This window comes from Equus quagga, chromosome 15 (assembly GCF_021613505.1).
Source record: "Equus quagga isolate Etosha38 chromosome 15, UCLA_HA_Equagga_1.0, whole genome shotgun sequence".
NCBI classification, from domain to species: Eukaryota; Metazoa; Chordata; class Mammalia; order Perissodactyla; family Equidae; genus Equus; species Equus quagga.
In genome coordinates, this window is record NC_060281.1 from 7,415,841 (window position 1) to 7,436,601 (window position 20,761).

At 38.0% G+C, this 20,761-nt stretch overlaps 1 protein-coding gene across 1 annotated transcript in view; it reads left to right on the forward strand.

The window, feature by feature from the left end:
- EYS (eyes shut homolog) overlaps nucleotides 1-20,761 on the forward strand; it is a 1,407,877-nt gene that overhangs the window by 1,380,495 nt on the left and 6,621 nt on the right. The window contains 1 exon segment of the mRNA XM_046639782.1: nucleotides 20,025-20,186. Coding sequence (XP_046495738.1) covers nucleotides 20,025-20,186 — 162 coding nt within the window.

Genomic DNA, 20,761 nt, shown 5'->3' on the forward strand with positions numbered 1-20,761 from the left:
CTGCCTAAAGGGATGATTTTTCCAATAATTGATACGTAACTGTTCCTTCTGTTAGCAATTAGCCAACAGGTTCAATTGCTCGTACACACCACTCTCAGTAGACTCTGATAATCACCCACCAAAGAGAAAGGAAGTTTAGGTCCCACTTTTGTTATAATAACAATGTGTATACTTAGTTAATCTAAAATTTGTCAAACTGCTTAAGTTCAAATGGAGAGGTAAAGTCTTAAGACTTCGTATAGTTAAAGACGGAAAAAACTTATTTTCTATCCATTAGACTCTTACTGTGATAAAGCTTTTAAAGAAGAATTTACAAGCCAAGAAGCTACAGTGAAATCATGCACTTATCCATAGACCTAAAGGCAAATAATAGATTAATGCTACAAAAAGTTGTAAATTGTTCATAGCTCTTTTTATTTACTAACTGAATACAAGATAGCTATGGTAGAGTAGAAGAGCTGTGGATAAGTCAAAATTGTTTGTTTTAAACATAATGGAATTGAGAGCATAAAACGGGAGCCCTAAATCTGTAATTTGCTGAGAACAGAACAGATATGTGACAGTGAGGAATATCAATTGAACCTCATAGGCTTACAGTTTGTGGAGATTGAGAACTACGTATTTATTGAATAGACTATGCTTTGAGTCCATCATGAGAAACAATGCTCTGGGAATTAATCCATTTTGGAAACCTTGAGGTCCACCACTGAGAACAGGAACATTTGGTAGCTAGTGACCTTCAAGGGGACTGGAAAGCCATAATTATACAATGGAATATTATATAACAGAAAAAAAATCAGCCAACACCTTGACCAAGGTGATCAAAATTAATTTCACCAACAAGAGATAGCTAGATATCATGTGATATCCTGAGAAGAACACATCATCATCTATGACTGAAATTAGTCCAGAAGGCATAACCTGGGGCTGGCCTAGTGGAGTAGTGGTTAAGTTCACACACTCCACTGTGGCTGCCTAGAGTTCACAAGTTTGGCTCCCAGGCATAGAGCTACACACCATTCTTCAAGCCATGCTGTGGCAGCGTCCCACATACAAAATAGAGGAAGACTGGCATAGATGTTAGCTCAGCAACAGTACTCCTCAAGCAAAGAAGAGGAAGATTGGCAACAGATGTCAGCTCAGAGCCAACCTTCCTCACCACCCCCCAAAAAAAGAATGCATAACCTGAGTCTAATTATGAGGAAATATCAGTCAAACTCAAAATCATGAACATTCTTTTCAAAAAACAAAGGGAAGAAAATATTCTTCCAAAATGTCAGAGTCATAAAAGACAAAGGCTGTGGAAAGGCTCTAGGTTAAAAGACATTAAAGAGACAGGACAACTCAATACAACATCTCAGTTTAGATGAGATATCATCCTCTAGGAGAAAACATTATAAAGGACATTATTGGATCAACTGAAAAAATTGGGAGGATATTATTAGATTAGACCAAAGTATAGTGTTAGTATTCAATTTATTAAAGGAGATAATTGCACTGTGGTTGTACATATAAGAGAACATCTCTAAGTTGTTAGGTACAAAAAGCCATGATGTATCTAGCCTCAAATAACTGACAGAAAATATCATACAGGTAGATAGCTAGTTAGAGCTAGATAAAGCTTCATAAAGGGGTATCATATGAACAAAAGGTGTATCTGGGTACAATATTCTTTGTACTAGTTTTATTTTTTCTATTTTCTATAAATTTAAAATTATTTCTAAATAAAAGGGTAAAAATAAACTTTAAAAAGAATATATGCAATAATTTGATTAAACTAGTAATTCTATTCTCCTAGATTGGTTTATTGCCTTGCCAATAAATGCATTTATGCCCACAGATTCTCTGTGAATAACCTTTAAAGAATTTTAGGATATTTTCTCCCAAAGGAAGAAAAGAATGTGCAAAATTGAAGATCCTCCATCATAGCTGTCACTGCCATATAGCTCATTGGTTTGTTGTTTTTAATGTTCTTATCCATTTTGTAAACAAAAATAAGATAGCTTGTCTTCAGAATATTGACACTAAATGCATTCTTCATTTTCATCTTGCTGTGTTTTAGTTTAGCAAAGACTATTTGTACTTTTGAATATGAAATGTTTCTTAACATTCTTATTAGTTTAGCCTTGCAAAAAAATCTTCTGTAATTCACTAGGCCCCAGGTTGACATGTGACATAACTAAGTGGTGTAGGCATTAAGCAGATTCACACAAACCACCACCATTCCTCTCACTACTGGATTCTACCATGTCTCAGAGAGGCACACCCACCTGTAGGAGAGAGAACCCTCTCACATTGACAGAACTCCCAGCCCAGCCAATGGCTTGCTTATTTCAAGAAACACTTGCTGTATGAAATTTCTCTATATGACTATACAATTAGGGAAATCATTGGTGTCACTGTACAGGACTCTCCCTCTGATAAATTAAGACATTAGAACTACCATTCTGAGAAAGACGTTCCTAGAGATACATTTTGTAAACATAACTTCACCTGAACACAAAGAAGCGTATTAAAACAAAAAGACTACATGTATTACATGAAAGTTAAGACTATTCTTTTTTCCTGCTGGTCTTTGTAACCTCCCTATATTAACCACGCTGGGCTAGGTTGGGATGTGGTAACAAACAATCCCAAGATCTTGGTGGCTTAGCAAACAAAAACATACTTCTTGCTCACGCTGTGTGCCAGCAAGGAGCCTCTGCTCAGACTAGTTACTCAGGACCCAGGTGGATGGAAGCTCTTTCCTGATGCTTCTACCATCCCTGAGTCTAAGAAAGGGCAATGCAGCAAATGCAGCACTGGTTCTGGCCCAGGAGTGATGCGCAACACTTCTGCTCACCTTTCACTGTACAGAGCAAATCACAAGGTCCCCTCTAACCTCAGAAGGGACAGGAAAGTGCAATCCTCTCATGTGCTGAAAAGGAGAGGAAAGTTGAAATGTTAGATGAGCAGCCTTAAGCATTACCACACTCCCCCATCCCGAAAATAAAGACCAGAAGAATATCTTACAAAGGAAATAATAGGAGACTTTTTAATCCTTTAAGTACCTTTTAAACTTTTTAACCTAGATGGTTAAAAAAAATAAAACCAAGACTATATATTCTGAAATGTTTAATGATCTCTCATGGAGACTATGTCTTTTGAATTTCCTGAGTTTCAACTATGGGATCCTTAACATAAGCCATTGCAGAGTCACTCAGGGATGATCTGTTGCCAAACCACATGGAAGCACATGAAGAGACAGGAAACAAAGTAACTTGGAACAGTAGTGCTGATCCGCTGAAGACCGTGCACTACATGGCGGCCAGCTAGTGGATTAGTCCTATATTAGATTTCCACTCAAGTGCAGCCCCAGACTTTGAGATTTCAGCAACATAGATTTTAAGGAGATCTAAGTGACCATATTCTGCAAACTTGAAGTTGACTAAAGGTACTCTTAGATGGAGCTTCCTCTTAGATTTATATAAAAATTATAGAATCAGAATATCGCTTATCACAACTCTGAATAAAGACAGAAATGTCTTCTCAAGAGAATTCTCACCAGCTTTCCTGGCAGCCATTTCCTTCCAGGGCACTAACTGTTAGATCTGTAATACAGTCAGAACAGCTGCCACAATGGTCCCTGCTCTTGATTCTGAAGCTGCAGTTACTCCATGTGACCCTTGCTACACGTTTACTTCCAAACAGAAAACGAGTCTTTCCACATAACCTCCTGCTGTGGCCTGCTGAGAGGATTTTCAGCAGCAAACTCAGGGAAGGTGCCTCCCACCTGGTCACCTGCCAGTATGTCAGGTTGCGGGCACCGTGAGGATCACCTCCACTCACAGGGCTGGGGTGGGTCAGCCTGACTTAGTCTTGGGGGGCTGGGGGCGGGGGAAGAAACAGAGTTATGGGACGTGCTAAAATGGCGTTAGCATTTCATTGCAAACGACAGTTTATAAAGCCCTGTGTAATCTCACTGAATCCTGAGAACACTGAGGCGGAATCTACTATTACCTGTATTTTCTGAGTAAGGAAATGGAGCTCAGATGGGTTAAGTGACTTGTCCTGGATCACTTTCAGTCCCTGGCAGCACAGGGCAGGTTCCCGAAGGACGGTGATACTAGGCAGGGGAGAACAAGAGATGTCAGGGAGGAGCATGCTGAGTGCTGCAGGAATCTTCCAGAAAGAGTCTGTTAGTCTCTGTAAAGTCTCTGTTAGCTCAGGTCCTCTTTAATGTTTCTCAATAAAGTTTTATAAAGTTTTATACTTGTCTCCCAAAAGATCTTACATAAATTTTATAAGAGGTCTAATTGTTTTTCATTGCAGTAACATTGGTTTATAAATATATAAATTTCAGGTGTACATCATTATATTTCGATTTCTGTGTAGATTACATCATGTTCACTACCCAACGACTAATTACAATCCGTCACCGTACGCATGTGCCTAATCACCCCTTTTGTCCTCCTCCCTCCCCGCTTCCCCTCTAGTAACACCAATCCAATCTCTCTCTCTGTGTGTTTGTTTGTCATTGTTTTTATCGTCTACTAATGAGTGAGATCATATGGTATTTGACTTTCTTCCTCTGACTTATTTCATTTAGCATAATACCCTCGAGGTCTACCCATGTTGTCACAAATGGCTGGATTTCATCATTTTTTATGACTGAATAGTATTCCATTGTGTATATATACCACATCTTCTTTATCTATTCATCCTGTGATGGGTACCTATGTTGCTTCCAAGTCCTGGCTGTTGTGAATAATGCTGAAATGAACATAGGTATCTTTATGCATTCATGTTTTCACATTCTTTGGATAAATACCCAGCAGTGGGATAGCTGGATCATATGGTAGATCTATTCTTAATTTTCTGAGGATACTCCACACTTCCTTCCATAGTGGCTGCACCAGTTTACACTCCCACCAGCAGTGTATGAGGGTTCCCTTCTCTCCACATCCTCTCCAACATTTGTTGTATCCTGTCTTGTTAATTATAGCCATTCTGATGAGAGTGAGGTGATATCTCATTGTAGTTTTGATTTGCATTTCCCTGATAGTTAATGATGTTGAACATCCTTTCATGTGCATGTTGGCCATCTGTATATCTTCTTTGGAGAAATATCTGTTCAGATCTTTTACCCATTTTTTAATTAGGTTGTTGGTTTTTTTGTTGTTGAGATGTATGAGTTCTTTATGTATTTTAGATACTAACCCCTTATCAGATATGGTTTATCAGAAGATGGTTTGCCAACCATCTTCTCCCAACTGTTAGGTTGTCTTTTCATTTTTTTTTTTTATGGTTTCCTTTGCTGTGCAGAAGTTTCTTAGTTGGATGTAGTCCCCTTTGTTTATTTTTTCTATTGTTTCCCTTGCCTGGTCAGACATGGTACTTGAAAATATGCTGCTAAGACCAATGTAGAAGAGCGTACTGCCAACACTTTCTTCTAGAAGTTTCATGGTTTCAGGTCTTACATTCAAGTCTTTAATCCATTTTGAGTTAATTTTTGTACATGGTTTAAGATAACAGTCTACTTTCGTTCTTTTGTATGTGGCTGTCCAGTTTTCCAAACACCCTTTATTGAAGAGACTTTCCTTTCTCCATTGCATGTTCTTGGCTCTCTTGTCGAAAATTAGCTGTCCATAAATGTGTGGGTTTATTTCTGGGCTCTCGATTCTGTCCCATTGACCTTTGTGTCCATTTTTGTGCCAATACCATGCTGTTTTCATTACTATAGCTTTGTAGTATATTTTGAAATCAGGGAGTGTGATATCTCCAGCTTTGTTCTTTTTTCTCAGGGTTCCTTTGGCAATTTGGGATCTTTTTTTGTTCCATATAGATCTTAGGATTCGTTGTTCCATTTCTGTGAAAAATGTTGTTGGAACTTTGATAGGGATTGCATTGAATCTGTAGATTGCTTTAGGATGTATGGACATTTTAACTATGTTAATTCTTCCAATCCAAGAGCACGGAATATCTTCCATTTCTTTGTGTCTTTCTTTCTTTCAACGATGGTTTACAGTTTTCAGTGTACAGATCGTTTGCCTCTTTGGTTAAGTTTATTCCTAGGTATTTTATTCCTTTTGTTGCAGTTATGAATGGGATTGTGTTCTTAATTTTTCTTTCTGCTACTTCATTGTTAGTGTGTAGAAACCCAACTGATTTTTGTAAGTTGATTTTGCATCCTGCTGCTTTACCATATTCATTTATTATTTCTAAAAGTTTTTTGGCAGATTCCTTAGGGTTTTCTACATATAAAAATCATCTCGGGGCTGGCCCCGTGGCCGAGTGGTTAAGTTCGCGCACTCTGCTGCAGGCGGCCCAGTGTTTCGTTGGTTCGAATCCTGGGCGCCGATATGGCACTGCTCATCAGACCACGCTGAGGCAGCGTCCCACATGCCACAACTAGAAGGACCCACAACGAAGAATATACAACTATGTACGGGGGGCTTTAGGGAGAAAAAGGAAAAAAAAATAAAATAAAATCTTTAAAAAAAAAAATCATCTCATCTGCAAGTAGTGACAGTTTCACTTCTTCCTTTCCAATTTGGATCCCTTTTACCTCTTTTTCTTGCCTGATTGCTCTGGCTAGGACTTCCAATACTATGTTAAATAAGAGTGGTGAAACTGGACATCCTTGTTTGGTTCCTGTTCTTAGAGGGATAGCTTTCAGTTTTTCTCATTGAGAATGATATTAGCTTTGAGTTTGTCATATATGGCTTTATTATGTTGAGGTAATTTCCTTCTATACCCATCTTATTCAGAGTTTTTATCATAAATGGATGCTGTATCTTGCCAAATGCTTTCTCTGCATATATTGAGATGATCATGTGACTTTTATTCTTCATTTTGTTAATGTGGCGTAACACATTGATTGATTTGCAGATGTTGAACCATGCCTGCATCCCTGGAATAAAGCCCACTTGATCATAGTGTATGATCTTTTTAGTGTATTGTTGTATTTGATTTGCTAGTATTTTGTTGAGGACTTTTGCATAGATGTTCATCAGTGAATTAGCCTGTAATTTTCTTTTTTTGTGTTGTCCTTGTCTGATTTTGGTATCAGGGTAATGTTGGCTACATAGAATGAGTTAGGAAGCCTCCCCTCCTCTTCAAATTTTTGGAAGAGAGTGAGAAGGATAGGTATTAAATCTTCTTTGAATGTTTAGAAGAATTCACCAGGAAAGCCATCTGGTCCTGGACTTCTATTTTTGGGAGGTTTTTGATTATGATTTCAATCTCCTTACTGGTGATTGGTCTATTCAAATTCTCTATTTCTTCTTGATTCAGTTTTGGATGGTTGCACGATTCTAAGATTTATCCATTTCTTCTAGGTTACCCAATTCATTTGCATATAGCTTTTTGTAATATTCTCTTATAATCTTTTGTATTTCTGAGGTGTCCATTGTAATTTCTAGAGAGGTATACGTTTTTAATTATGTTTTCTCACTGATATACAGAAAGACAATTAGTATATTTATATTGAGTTTATATACAGTCACCTAGTTTTAAATCTTTATTTTGATATTTTATCTGAAGATTCATTTTTTCCTATAAATAATCATTTCCTCTAAGAATAATGACAATTTTGTTTCTTGCTTTCCAATCTTTATACATGTTATTTATTTTTCTTGCCTTATGACAGTGACTACAGTCCTACGTAATTCTGTACAGAAGTGATCATTGTGGGCACACATCTTGTTCTTTGTTTAAAGAGAATGTTTTCTGTGGGTTTTTGTGTGTGTGTGTGTGAGGAAGATTTGCCCTGAGCTAACATCCATTGCCAATTTTCCTCTTTTTTTGCTTAGGAAAAACTAGCCCTGGGCTAACATCTGTGCCAATCTTCCTCTATTCTGTATGTGGGACGCTGCCACAGCATGGCTGATGAGTGGAGTAGGTCTGCACCTGGTATCCAAACCCATGAACCCAAGGCCGCTGAAGCAGAATGTGCCAAACCTAACCACTCGGCCATGGAGCTAGCCCCAAGAACATGTTTAACACTTTAGTATTAATTATAATTATTTGCTATTGGTATTTGGTAAACTCTCTTTATTAGGAAACAAAATTCTATTTCTAATTTGCTAAGAGTTTTCATCATTAACGGATGTTGAATTTTATCAACTGAGATAAGCATATGATTTTTCTCCTTTAATATGCTAAATTATGTTGATTGATTTTCTAATGATAAACTGAACTTGCAACCCTGAGATAAACTCAAGTTGATCATGATATGTTATCTTAATTTTACACATGGAGTTGTATTCTGCCTGATGGGATTCTGTTTAGAATTTTAACATCTATGTGTGCAAGTGAGATTACTCTATAGTTTTCTTTTCCCACACTGTCTTTCACAGGGTTTTACATCAAGCTTATGCTATTCTCAAAAAACGAATTGAATCTCTTTCTATATATGTGGAAGAGTTTGTATAAGACGAGAATTAGTTTTCTTTAAGTAATTGGTAGAACTTGCTAATATAATTATCTTGGCTTTGTGTGTCTTTGTGGGAGAATTTTGATAACTGATTAGTTGCTTTAATTCTTATAGGTATACTCATGGGGTTATTTATTTCTTCTCAATTCAGTTTTGGTAAGCTATATTTCTTTAGGAATTCACTGATTTCTCTTAAATATTCAAATTTATTGCTATAAAGTTGTCCACTTGTATCTCTCATTATCTTTTTAATATCTGCAGCATCTGTAATTAAATCCCTATTTCATTTATGATATAATTTATTTGTTCCTTGAAGAGTTGAACACTGAAGCTTGGGTTTAGCAGGTTTGGCAAAAACCTTAAAGGCAAAACCTGGTTTTATCATTGTACTTATCTATTTAGCTTCTTATTTCTTTTTTCACTTTTTTTTCTTTTGCCTCTGAGTATTCTTTCTTGCCAGATTTTCAATTTATTTTAAAAGATGTTAAAAATAATCCATCCCACATTTTTAGTTGTTTTCATGGTGGGGATGTAGTTAACTGTGTTACCTAGTCTACTATACCGCTGGAAACTAATGTCAACTACTAGATTTATGTTACAGAAACTCTCCTGACAGGTGTGCACATTAACAACTATAAAAGAGAGTTGAGAATGCTGTGATAGGACACTGCAAATGGGAACACAAACATTTTTGTCTCCAGATTTGAGAGGCCACTACTGCTGGAGCCTGGTCAGTGGTTGTGATGGTGGCACAGGAACACTGATCAAGGAAAAGCTCCTTCCATAGTAGGACATTTAGTGCACCAGTCTGTAACCCACTCACCCCCCCCCCACACACACACACACACACCCCACTAGAACAGCAAGACAAAGGGAAAAATGGTGGTCCTTTCTCCTTTTTAAAATTATACTTGGTATAAAAAAATTATATGTATGCCTAGTACCATGTGACCTCAAAGACAGCTCAACTGATGAATTAAAAATTAAAGTATGCTTGAAATTGAACAAGATATAGAGTATGCATATAAGAAAAAAATTATAATGAAAAAGAAAAGCTGCTGAAACATATTCATAATCCAGATATTTTCATATGTTACTCTGCGGTGTTTGCTACTTGAGAGCACTTAACCCCTTTCAAAAACCTAAAATGAGAAGATGATGATGCAGTGACAAAGGGTGCTGCCTCCTGAAGCCTGCAAATCTGTTCACACCACCTCCCCCACTCCTGCCACCTCAAACTGCAACCCAGTGGTTTCCACCACCTCCGGAAACCCTCCCGTGGGGCTTCACTCATCGTTGCTGGAGACATCAAGGGGCTAGAGTTTGACGGTGGCTTTTTTTGCAGAAGTGTGAAGACATCTCTTCCTTTTTATATTGTGCTGGTTTCAAGATTATTGAGTCAGTACTTCTTTAAACCTCAATGCCTTCCAGAATCTTTAATAAAAATGACTCTTCTAGTGTTGTTAACTGCAGCCTCTTCCACTTTCCCGTGCTGAACTTGAACTTGGGTATATATGACTTGGGAGACAACTGGGCATAAAACTAGCAGACCAATCCAATCAGCAAATACCACGCAGCCCGCAAAGTCCACCTTGCCCTTCCACCTGACAACTTGGAGACTTGGTTACTGGGCAAACTTGTCTGCCTGACTTTTTGAGATAAGTAATCTAGGAAACTTCTCAATCTCTTATACAAATAGATTTCTGGCAGACACTCCGCCATTCCGCCAGATGTGCTCAACAGATATGCAACCCATCAGATGATATAGTTTGTGTTCCAGCTGACACTCCTGCCAAACTATATTTGACTTCTAACTAACATCCTAATTTTTTCCTAGAAAATCTTAGCCCATATCAAGTCAGAGGTTATTTAATCGCTGTGCAATGAGATATTACATTTGACTTTTTCTGTTGTCCGAGAGTTTCAGCTCAGTTCTCAAAGCTGAGAACAACAGGTGTCATGAATATCCACCGGTCTAAAAAGAGTTTATGCACCATGAGATTTCACTACTGGAAAAACTAAAATTAAAACATTAGTGACAATACCAAATGCTGATGAGAAAGTGGAGAAACTAGATCTCTTGCACATGGCTGGCAAGAATGTAAAATGGTAGAGCCACTCTAGAGAACAGCTTGGCAGTTTCTTATAAAACTAAAATATTGCTTGTGTTAGAAATCTATGGATTCCCTAAATCAGATGGTGCATTGTTGCCATCCCAGTGTTGCCACCTCACTAACCAGCCCATCCTGCTTTTTTCTTCACCAGATTGCACTGGCCTGGTACCAGTCAATGCCACAGTTGTTAAGCAGTGGTAAATATAAATATTAGTAATTTCTCTGGGGGTCCTATATATAATAAACAAGGTCATGAAAGTGAGGGTCATGAGCGAAGCTTGTGTAATTTAGAAGTCACCTGAATTATCAGCTATTATTCCTCTCTGAAAACCGCCCCTCCTGAAACTGCCCTCACACTGACCGGTCCTGAGGCTGCTGGCCACAGCCCAGCAGATCAGTGTCCGAAAAGAGGGATGTCAGTGTTCTCTTCTTCACTAACTTACATCGACTGGTAAAGTCTCCCACAGATGACTGACTGTCAGAACGACTTTGTATGAGTCACTGGAAAACCTGGCCGTTTCCCAAATTCTACCTCAAAGTGAACAACAGAGGAAATATTCTGCAGCTAATTCAGTGATGACACATATTACTTCCTGAATTAGAGTTCTTTGCAGGCCTATTTGTAGCTTCTACCTGTCTCCACAGGCAGACCCACTCACATCTAAAAGGCATTAGAACTTTCAGTACTCTATTTAAGCTGTAAAACTTTAATGTACAAAATCATCATAATTCAACAATCAAAAGTATCAGCTCTCTATGCATTGTTTCAAAAACTACAATCATTTAAAGATACACCTTCACCTTTATTAAAATAGATCCATTCCCTCTCTAAAAACACAGGACATTAAAATGCTTGAACACACAGCTTTGAGTTACAAGAATCTCAAACCAGTAAGAGAAACGGGAGATGCCAGCCTATGTGCAGCACTTCAAACAAGGTATTTTGAAAACAAAACAAGCAAGGCCTTATATTAACAACTGGAATACAGAATCTTAAGCTAATTAGGACTATACTTTGTTATAAACAGTTATCTTTTGGGAATTTTTGTGGTTCTAAAAGTGCCAAAAGTTTTCATTTGGACTTAAGTACTATAATAAGTAGATTATGAAGTTTACTTTCCAGCTCTTAAAGTAAATACAGCGCCATTGACGGCCAAGGTTAAATCCTCCTGAAGTGGATGTAATGGTACATAATGCTGATCCCCATCCTCCTTACAGAATGAAAGTACTCCCTCCCTCAGCTGTTGGGAACATTTCTTGCCGGTGGCTCAAAGCTGAGTCCCTCCCCAGGACTGAAGGGAACTGCCTTGTCCAAGGTTACTCCTCCACCCTAGCGACAGCCTGAATCCAAAGAGTGTTTGATGTGGAGGCAATGGGGAGAGGGGTGCCTCAAAGGCCTGGCCACCTTGCCTCAATTTGAAATAACTCTGAAGGGTCAGTCCAGCTTCAGAGATCGCCATGAAATCAGCTGCCACCTTCTCCCTCCCGCCACCTTCACTCTCACACAGGTTTTGTTTCCAAGAGCAAATCTCCACCTCAAGGTCTATTTCCTAGGAAGCTCACCCAAGAGAAAAGGATGCAGGAAGGAGTTGGAAGGGGCTCCAACTGGCCAAATGAGGAAGAATTTGAGAAACAAAATAATTATAACAATAATAGATTACAACCCACTGAATAAAAATAATGAAACCTTCCTGATATAAAGGAAGGAAGGGAAGGAGGAAGAAGAGAGGGGAAAGATCTCCCTTGCATTTATTTATTAGTAGAGTTCCAACTAATAACCGTATAAGGAATGTCGCAAATAAAGAATCAACAAGTGGCTACCATCTCTGGGGTGACTGATTCCAGCTTGAGTGATCAACAAAGGTTAATGCTGCTGGTAGGTAGAGGTTGGCTGAGGAATAGAATATTGATGTGATCTTGGAATACCTTCCCACAAAATACAAATTAATTACAAATGGAAAAGGGAGAATTTAAAGTGCAGAAACCTTTCAAACACAAATACGAGGTGATCAAATTAATATTACCAGCAGTGCGATAGGCCTACATTGTGTACCTCTTCATGTGCACAGTATCATTTTTGTGGCATTTCTGCAGAGATTACATGGTCTGAATCTGGTCACGCAGAAACATCAGATGGATCTAAGCTGAGGGTCATCCTACAGAATGTAAGCCCTCTTTAAAACTATCAAAACTACGGACAGCAGATAAGACAGAGAAACTGTTCCAGATTGAAGGAATTTGAAAAGACATGACAACCAAATGCAACACACATTCCTGGAGGGCCTCCTGGATCAGAACAGAAAAGACACTGTTGGGACAGTCAATAAGATCTGAGTCAGGTCTGGGGGTTGGACGGTAGTGTTGTACCCGTGTTGATTTCCTGATTTGGAGGTTTGTGTGCTGGTTATATAAGAGAATATCCTGGTTTGGGAGAAATAAACACTGGAATGTTTAGAAGGGAGGGGGCATCACATCTTTAGATTGCTATGAAAAGGTGCAGGAAAAGACTAATAATGATAAATGGGGTGTGTGGCGCATGCATGTGACAGAGAGAGAAGAAAATTCAATAAAATAGAAACAACTGGAGGATTGGGGAAGGAGCTATGGGAGTTCTTTTTATTATGGCAACTTTTCTATACATTTAAAATTATTTCAAAGTAAGTTATTAAAAATTGTTTTCCTTTTTGTTTTCATCATATACCTGTTTTTATAAGCACTTTCAACACTTTTAACTGCCTCTGTTTTCATTGGACAAAATGATTTTTTTAAACATCTCAAAAATACATTCAGACACAGCAAGTATGGTAGACTAAAAACCAAACAAACCAAAGCCTTAAAGTTGCAGATTAAACCGATCCTGATAAGGTCTAGTGCTACCTGTTACTGATGGGCAGGCAATGTTAGCTTGTTTTTCCTCTGAATCATAGCTTTGTATACATCTGTAAATGCGTATATAGTATCAAGCCCTTAGTATTTACTGAGGCTTGTATTATGGCCAAGTATATAGTAAATATTTGTAAATGTCTCAAACGTTTTGGACAAGAACATGTATTGGGAAGTGCTGTGTTCTTTCTGCCCATTTTACCAAACTTGTTGATTGTGTTGTTTAAATCTTCTGTATCCCTTACCGATGTCTGTTGCTTGATCTGTTAACTACTGAATTCCAGATCAGACATCAGCCTACTCAATTACCCCCTTGAAAGTTTAAAAGGTGTCTCAAATGTGTCCAACTTGAGCTCCACATCTTCTCCAAAAACTTGCTCCTCCCACAGTCTTCCTCATTTTAGTTAATGGCAACATCACCCTTCCAGTTTCTCATGATAAAAACCTTGCAGTTTTCCTTGACTCCTCTTTCTTTCTTCCCACATGTGATCTTTCAGCAAATCTTGTTGACTCTACCTTCAAAATATATTTAAAATCTGACCACTTTTTCCTACCTTCATTGCTATTTTTCTGATCCAAACCACCATCATTTCATACCAGTGTTATTGTAATATCCTTGTAACAGGGAGACCCCTGTTTTCACCCTTGTTTTTGTCGCTCTATTCTCAGCGCAGCAACTAAAATGATATTGTTAAACTTAAGTCAGATCATGACATTCCTCTGCTGAAAACTTGCTAGTGATTTCCAATCTTACTCTCTGCAAGCCAGAGTCATTGTGATGGACTTCAGAGCTGTACATGTGTATACAGACAAGTTTCCACGAGTCTTTCAGGTTTCTACACAACTTTTGAGCAGACACACTGGCTGCTTTTGTTCTGGATTGTCTTTTCAAGTATGTTTATGTAGAAACCATCCTTGGGAGATAGAGATAGTGCCTTCCTTTGGAGCAAAAAGCCAGTTTGCTTACAGCCTTGGAAGATAGAGATGTCTTCCTTCAAAGCAAAGAGCAGGCATGCTCACTGCCCATTATAAAAGATTTGTTTCTCTAAGCTCAGATTTCCTCTGCAAGCAACCCGCTGCATGTGTAGGTGTCACCTGGTCCTCTTCATATTTTCCCAAGAGAACTGGGGTTCATGGAACTCACACAAACAGTCTGAGACTCTGGCTACTGCTAATGCTGTAACAAACTGTCCTTTGTCTCTGACGCAGGAGTTTCATGTCTTCTGCTATCATCCATGAAAATGTGGCAGGCTAATTATTAGCTTGCCAGTAGGTAAAATCTCAGACCCTTCACAGTTGGTGACAATACAATCTGGTCCCCATAACCTCTCTGACCTTCTCACTTAAAACTCTCCCCTTCTGTATTGCCCCTCCAGTCATAATGCCCTTCTGCGTGTTCCTTGACCATAGCAAGAACCCTCCCACCTCAGGGACTTGTACTTGTTATTCCCTTTCTCCCCAAGAATCCACACAGGTCATTCCTGCACCTCCTTGAGGTCTTTATTCAAATGTCACCTTCCTTAACCCACATGCCACACAGCCTAATTTTTCTCTCTAGGATGTATCAAGATCTAACATACCATGTTTATTTTGCTTACTCACTATCTCCACTCACAAAGATGAAATCACCAGGAATTTTCGTTTGTTTTACTGTTATATCTCTGACAATCAGCCAAAACTCAAGTCTACTCGTGGGAACCTAGTGAAAGGTTAGCACAAACCTTTGCCTATGGTGAGATAGGGAAAGCTGTCAATGGTTAGTAAATCTAGAAGATGCATAACCAACTAGGAAGCACTAATTTGTGGTTTCAAAATACATGTGGAATATTTTCACCATAAACTGATCATTTTCGGAGTCAGTAGGCATTTGAGAAATAATTGGACATAACTCAATGACTAAGCAACGGGTATGGCCACCTCAATTTTTCCCTTGGCTTTTTTTTAATCCATATAAGAAACATTTAAATCACATAGAACTTAAGTATGTTTTCTGTTCTATCTCATCCCTGAAGCCTGGTAAACAAAAAATATACCTCTTTTTAAGCAATATCTCACATCAATATTTTGAATGTGTCATTATTAGAAAATTTAATTCTCCCAGTACTTTCTACTTATGACTGAATACTTAATCTAATAATAAGCTATTAGAGCTGAAGCAAGCCTTTCCCATTATATAAAGAAAAAAATAAGCATGTATTGAGTATCTTTTCAAAATATGCAATGTCAGAGCTAGTAACAAAATCCATTTCTTTTGGTTTTTAGTTTACTCACCTTTACACATTGTTTCCTACACATCACTTCTTTGGAAAAGCACTGGCTAGGAAGTCAGCTGTTTTCCAATGAGCTCACATGTGCACAGAGAATTCTCGGTTCTTGGAGGTTTCCGCAGAAAACTCCATCTGAGACACAAGCCCAGGTCCTTCCTGGTTGGAAACAGAAGGTCCTCTGATCATGCTGCTCTTGACTTATTTCTTTCATACCTGAGACCCCTCCCAGATGTTCAATCCAGCCAAGGTAAAGTGATAAAGCCAGATAGGTACCACCACAAAAACCTAGTCTGATAGGTGCTTACTATCCACCTTCTTTATTTGGATCAACATTTCTCACAAACTCTTTCTCAAAAGGGAGAGGGTAGAGAAAAGGTTATGTAGGGTGTTAATTTGAAGATGATGCAAACAAATGAAGACCTAATAACAATAATAGACAAAAAGGCCAAACTATTAGTTTTAAAAAATTAGCAATCTTCTTATAAAATACAGCTTTATCCCTACCCCATTCACAGTAATAAGATCCTCATGAATTAAAGGCCTATATATAAGAAATACAAAATTCTACAATACGAAAAATAAAGGAGACTATATCTATAACCATGGGCTGAGTAAGGCTTTCTAAAACAAGACATAACAAGTAAAAAGCATAATTTAAAACACCAAGAAGTTTGGTGAACAAAAAATTAAATTTTTTGATTAACAAAACATACCATAAACACACTCGAAAGAAAAATGACAGGTAAGAGAATATGTTTGCAAAATAGATAGCCAGAAAGGATTAGTAGCCAGTATACATTTTTAAAAACTTGAAGTCCAATAGAAAAACATGCAACAGACATGAACGGAAGAGTCACATAAAACTCAAATGGCCAATATTAACACAAGCAGCTCAATTTCTCTTGTAATCAGTAAAATGCAAATTAAAAGTTTACCCCTCTGTGATTGCCTAAAATTAAAAATTTTAACAATTTCAAGTGTGGGTGAGGACACAGATGAACATACTCTGCCATCCACTGCAGGCTGGAGCATCAATTGGTACAGACGACCTTTGGAGGGTACTTTGGTGACATCTATTAATTCCAAAAATGCACATACACTATGATACAGAGATTCCATTTCTCACACATTTACACATGAGAAATTTTCTCACATGTTTATGGGGAGGTATAATCAAGCATGTTCAGTGCAGCAGTATTAGTAATGACAAAATAATTTTAAGCAATGCAAGTGCCCATCAATAAGGGAGTGATTTAATAAATTGTGATATAATTAATCTAAGATAAACTATAGCATCTCCAGGAGTAAAAGGAGGCCAATATATCTGGATCTTAATGAACAAAGAGGAAAGTGGACAGTCAGGGCCACCACTTTTCCATGCAGGTTGTTCATTGAACATCTCTAGGGAGCACTAGTCATATAGACTGAAATATGAAAGGCATCCCATGGAGTTGTGCAGTGCACCATCTGCACAATAGTACATGGAGGACCTGCAGATGGGATGATGTTGGGGATTAAAGAGGAAACCAAATCACGCAAAGCTTCAGAGGCCACGGTAAAGAATCTGCGTTTTAGTCTAACAAAAATTCCTCTGGCAGCTATATGAAATGAATTAGAGGGGGATAAGAGATGAAGTAAAAGATTGATCAGGAATGTATTGCAATGATCTAACCAAGAGACGGTAGCAGCCTCAACCTGGAAGGTGGCAATGGAAATGGAAAGATGTGAGCAGATGTAAGCACATCATGCAGGTAGAATCTACACGATCTGTTGATACATTAGGCTAGAAAACGGAGAGGAAGTGTTGGAGAGAGTGCAATCAAGATTACGACCAGATTTCTGTATGGAGTCCTGAATGGATGGTGGGTGCATTTACTAATCCGAGGAAGGCTGGGGGAGGAATAACTTTCAGCAGTAACATTTCTAACATGTTCGGATTGATAGGACTTAGAAGCAACCAAGGTGCCCTTTAGTAAGTGAATGGATAAATAAACTGTGGTATATGATGGAATATTATATATTATGTATTATTCAGCACTGAAAACAAATGAGCTATCAAGCCATGAAGACATGAAGGAACCTTAAATGCATATTACTAATGGAGAAAAGTCAATCTGAAAAGGCTGCAAGCTGTGGGACTCTAAGTCTGTGACCTGCTAGAAAAGGCAGAACTATGAAGACAGTAAAAATCTTGGTGGTTGTCAGGGGTTGGGGATGGGGGGAGGGAGGGCTGAAGAGATGAAGCACAGAGGATATTTGCAACAGTAAAACTATTCTGTATGATACTATAATGGTAGATACATGTCATTACACATTTCTCAAAAATCCACACAATATACACCAAGCATGAACCCTAATCTAACCACGGACTTCAGATGATAATGATCTGTCAACACAGGTTCATCAATTGTAACAAATGTACAACTCCGGTGCAGGATGTTGATAGTGAGGGAGGCTGGGGAGAGGGGAAAAGGGGAGTATGTGGAAACTCTGTACTTTCTGCTCTGTTTTGCTATGAACCTAAAACTTCTCTAAAAAAATCAACTCTACTTTAAAAAATACCATGCAAGTATTTAAAAGAAGCAATAGGCAAAATACGTTAACATCAGAGTTTCATAAATTATTGAGTGAAAAAAGTAAGTATATTATGCATAGTTTATATATAATTTCATTTATGTGAAATAAATCAGGTACTGGATATATACACACATTAATTGTGTGTTTACCAAAAAATAAAGTCTGCCTATATATTCAATAAACTGTTAACAGTGGTTCCTGAGAATGAAGAGAGGAGAAAGAACAATGGGATTTCATTTTTTTACTGTAGACTATACTGTTTAAATGTCTTATAATGAACATGTACTACTTTAGTAATACTTACAAAAACAATTTCAAAAGGACACCTACTTTTTTAACCTTCCTTGTATTTTTTTTTCTTGGTGAGGAAGATTGGCCCTGAGATAACATCTGTTGCCAATCTTCCTCTTTTTTTTTCTCCCCAAAGCCCCAGCACATAGCTGTATATCTCAGTTGTAGGTGCCTCTAGTTCCTCCATGTGGGACACCACCCCAACATGGCTTGATGAGTGCTGTGCAGGTCTGCACCCACGATCCAAACTGGCAAACCCCTGGCCGCTGAAGCAGAGCATGCAAACTCAACCACACACCAGGCCAGCCCCCATCCTTGTATTCTTAAAATAAACTGTAATTCAATGTTTATGAAAATACAGTCCAAATAACACCTATGTCAGAAACACCTGGGTGTTTATTAAAAATATACTTCCTAGACCCTACCTCAGCTTTAATGAATCAGACCCTCTAGGGCGAGGTATAGGACTTTGCGTTCTTAACAACCACACCGGGTGATTCCCACCTCTACCATTCTGAATTGCAGTAAGTCCAAATGAATCATGTAGTTGTTTAAAAATCAGCAAATGCCAACGTTCCTGGACAAACACCTACCAGTTTCCTGTCAATCTAAAAATGAAAGACAACAGTTAGTACAGGCCTGGTCCAGAAGGAGAAAAAGCGAAACAACCAGCTTCGTGGCTCAAGACATGCGGTGAAGCAGCACACACTCTAAGAGGCACTGTCATGTCAGAACAGAGGAAGGCAAACTTCATACAGATTCCGTAACGAGAGAAAAACTGCCAGATGTTCAGAACTTTCTTCCCCCTCTCAGAATTCCCATCTGGTCAGTTATCCACAGAAGCAACAAGTGATATCTGGGGGACTGTTAACCTATAGAATGTTTCTACTTCAGCTCATACTGAAATGAATGTTCTCATGCTTCACATGAAGCAAACCCCGAGAGTCAGCACTTTCTGAAGAGATGTGGATTAAATTATTGTCAAGTAAACTGACACTTATTTCCATTTTTACAGCCACTTAAAATGTATCTTGACTTGATTACACTCTACATTTTAATCAGAAATGCAGAAACTGAAGAATAAGTCATATAGTGAGGTCTTCTTTCTTGCACTATTTGAATCATCTTTTTGAAAGCATTATTAATGTAAGACGTGCCCAAGAACCTCACATTCCTGAGATAAGAAGACATTCTCAGAATCTCTGCATCTGACACCTCTCTACAATGCAGTGCAGAGCCACAGTACCAGCCACAAGGAGCAGAGTCAGCAGGAGTGACAGAAAACTTTTCAGTACTTGGCCCCGTTACCAAAAGCTTACAGTTAGTGCAATTAGAACAGTTAGTTACCAAGGTACAGTGTGTTCAGCTAGGAGTAACTCTTGGAAGATAAGGTAAGTTCTTAAAGGACAAAATGATGTGTTTACTGCATTTCTGAGTAATCCTGTTTTTGAAACTTGGGTTTTGTTTTGTTTTTAGCCTTATCTGTAAGTGACCCGTCTTTCAGAAGCCATGAATTATCCTGGATGTCTTTTTCTTCCTTTCGCATTCGAAAAAGGACGCATATTCAATTGCAGTTCCAGCCTCTTTCTGCAGATGGCATCCTATTTTATGTGGCACAACACTTAAAAGCACAATCAGGTAAAGTTGGTAGGATCTTTGTTTGCAGGAAAAAAAAATCTTAATGAATTCCTAATAGCCTATTAAGTAATGTACAATGGACTATTTTAATTTTAAGTTACCTAGCCAATAAAATATGTGAACACTTGAACTTTTATGCTGTATCGTCACTGCAAGTATGTTTATGAATTGACTCCCTAAATATGTTAATAAAATAGCAAGAGCTTTGTTAGAATTAAAGTTAACAAAATCCAAGCATAGTGTATGCTCAACTTTAGAACAACCCCATCAAAAAAAGAAATTGAAGCCATGCATGATAGTCTGATGTCAAAAGGGACAAAATCTGAATATAAAAGATAAAGGAAAGGAAGGCATGGCTGATATATTTCTAGAAAATTCATTCACACTTATAGCTCCAAAATATTTTAAATTGTTCTGTCATCTCAATAGTAAACCTAGGATCTGCATTCCAAAATAAGTTTATAAAAATCACTTTTAACTATTAAAGTTGCATAATTATCATAAAACAATATGCAATAAAATATCCAAGTAGTATGCTCCAATTTGAAAAATTGATCTTTGTGTTTTTATTACTT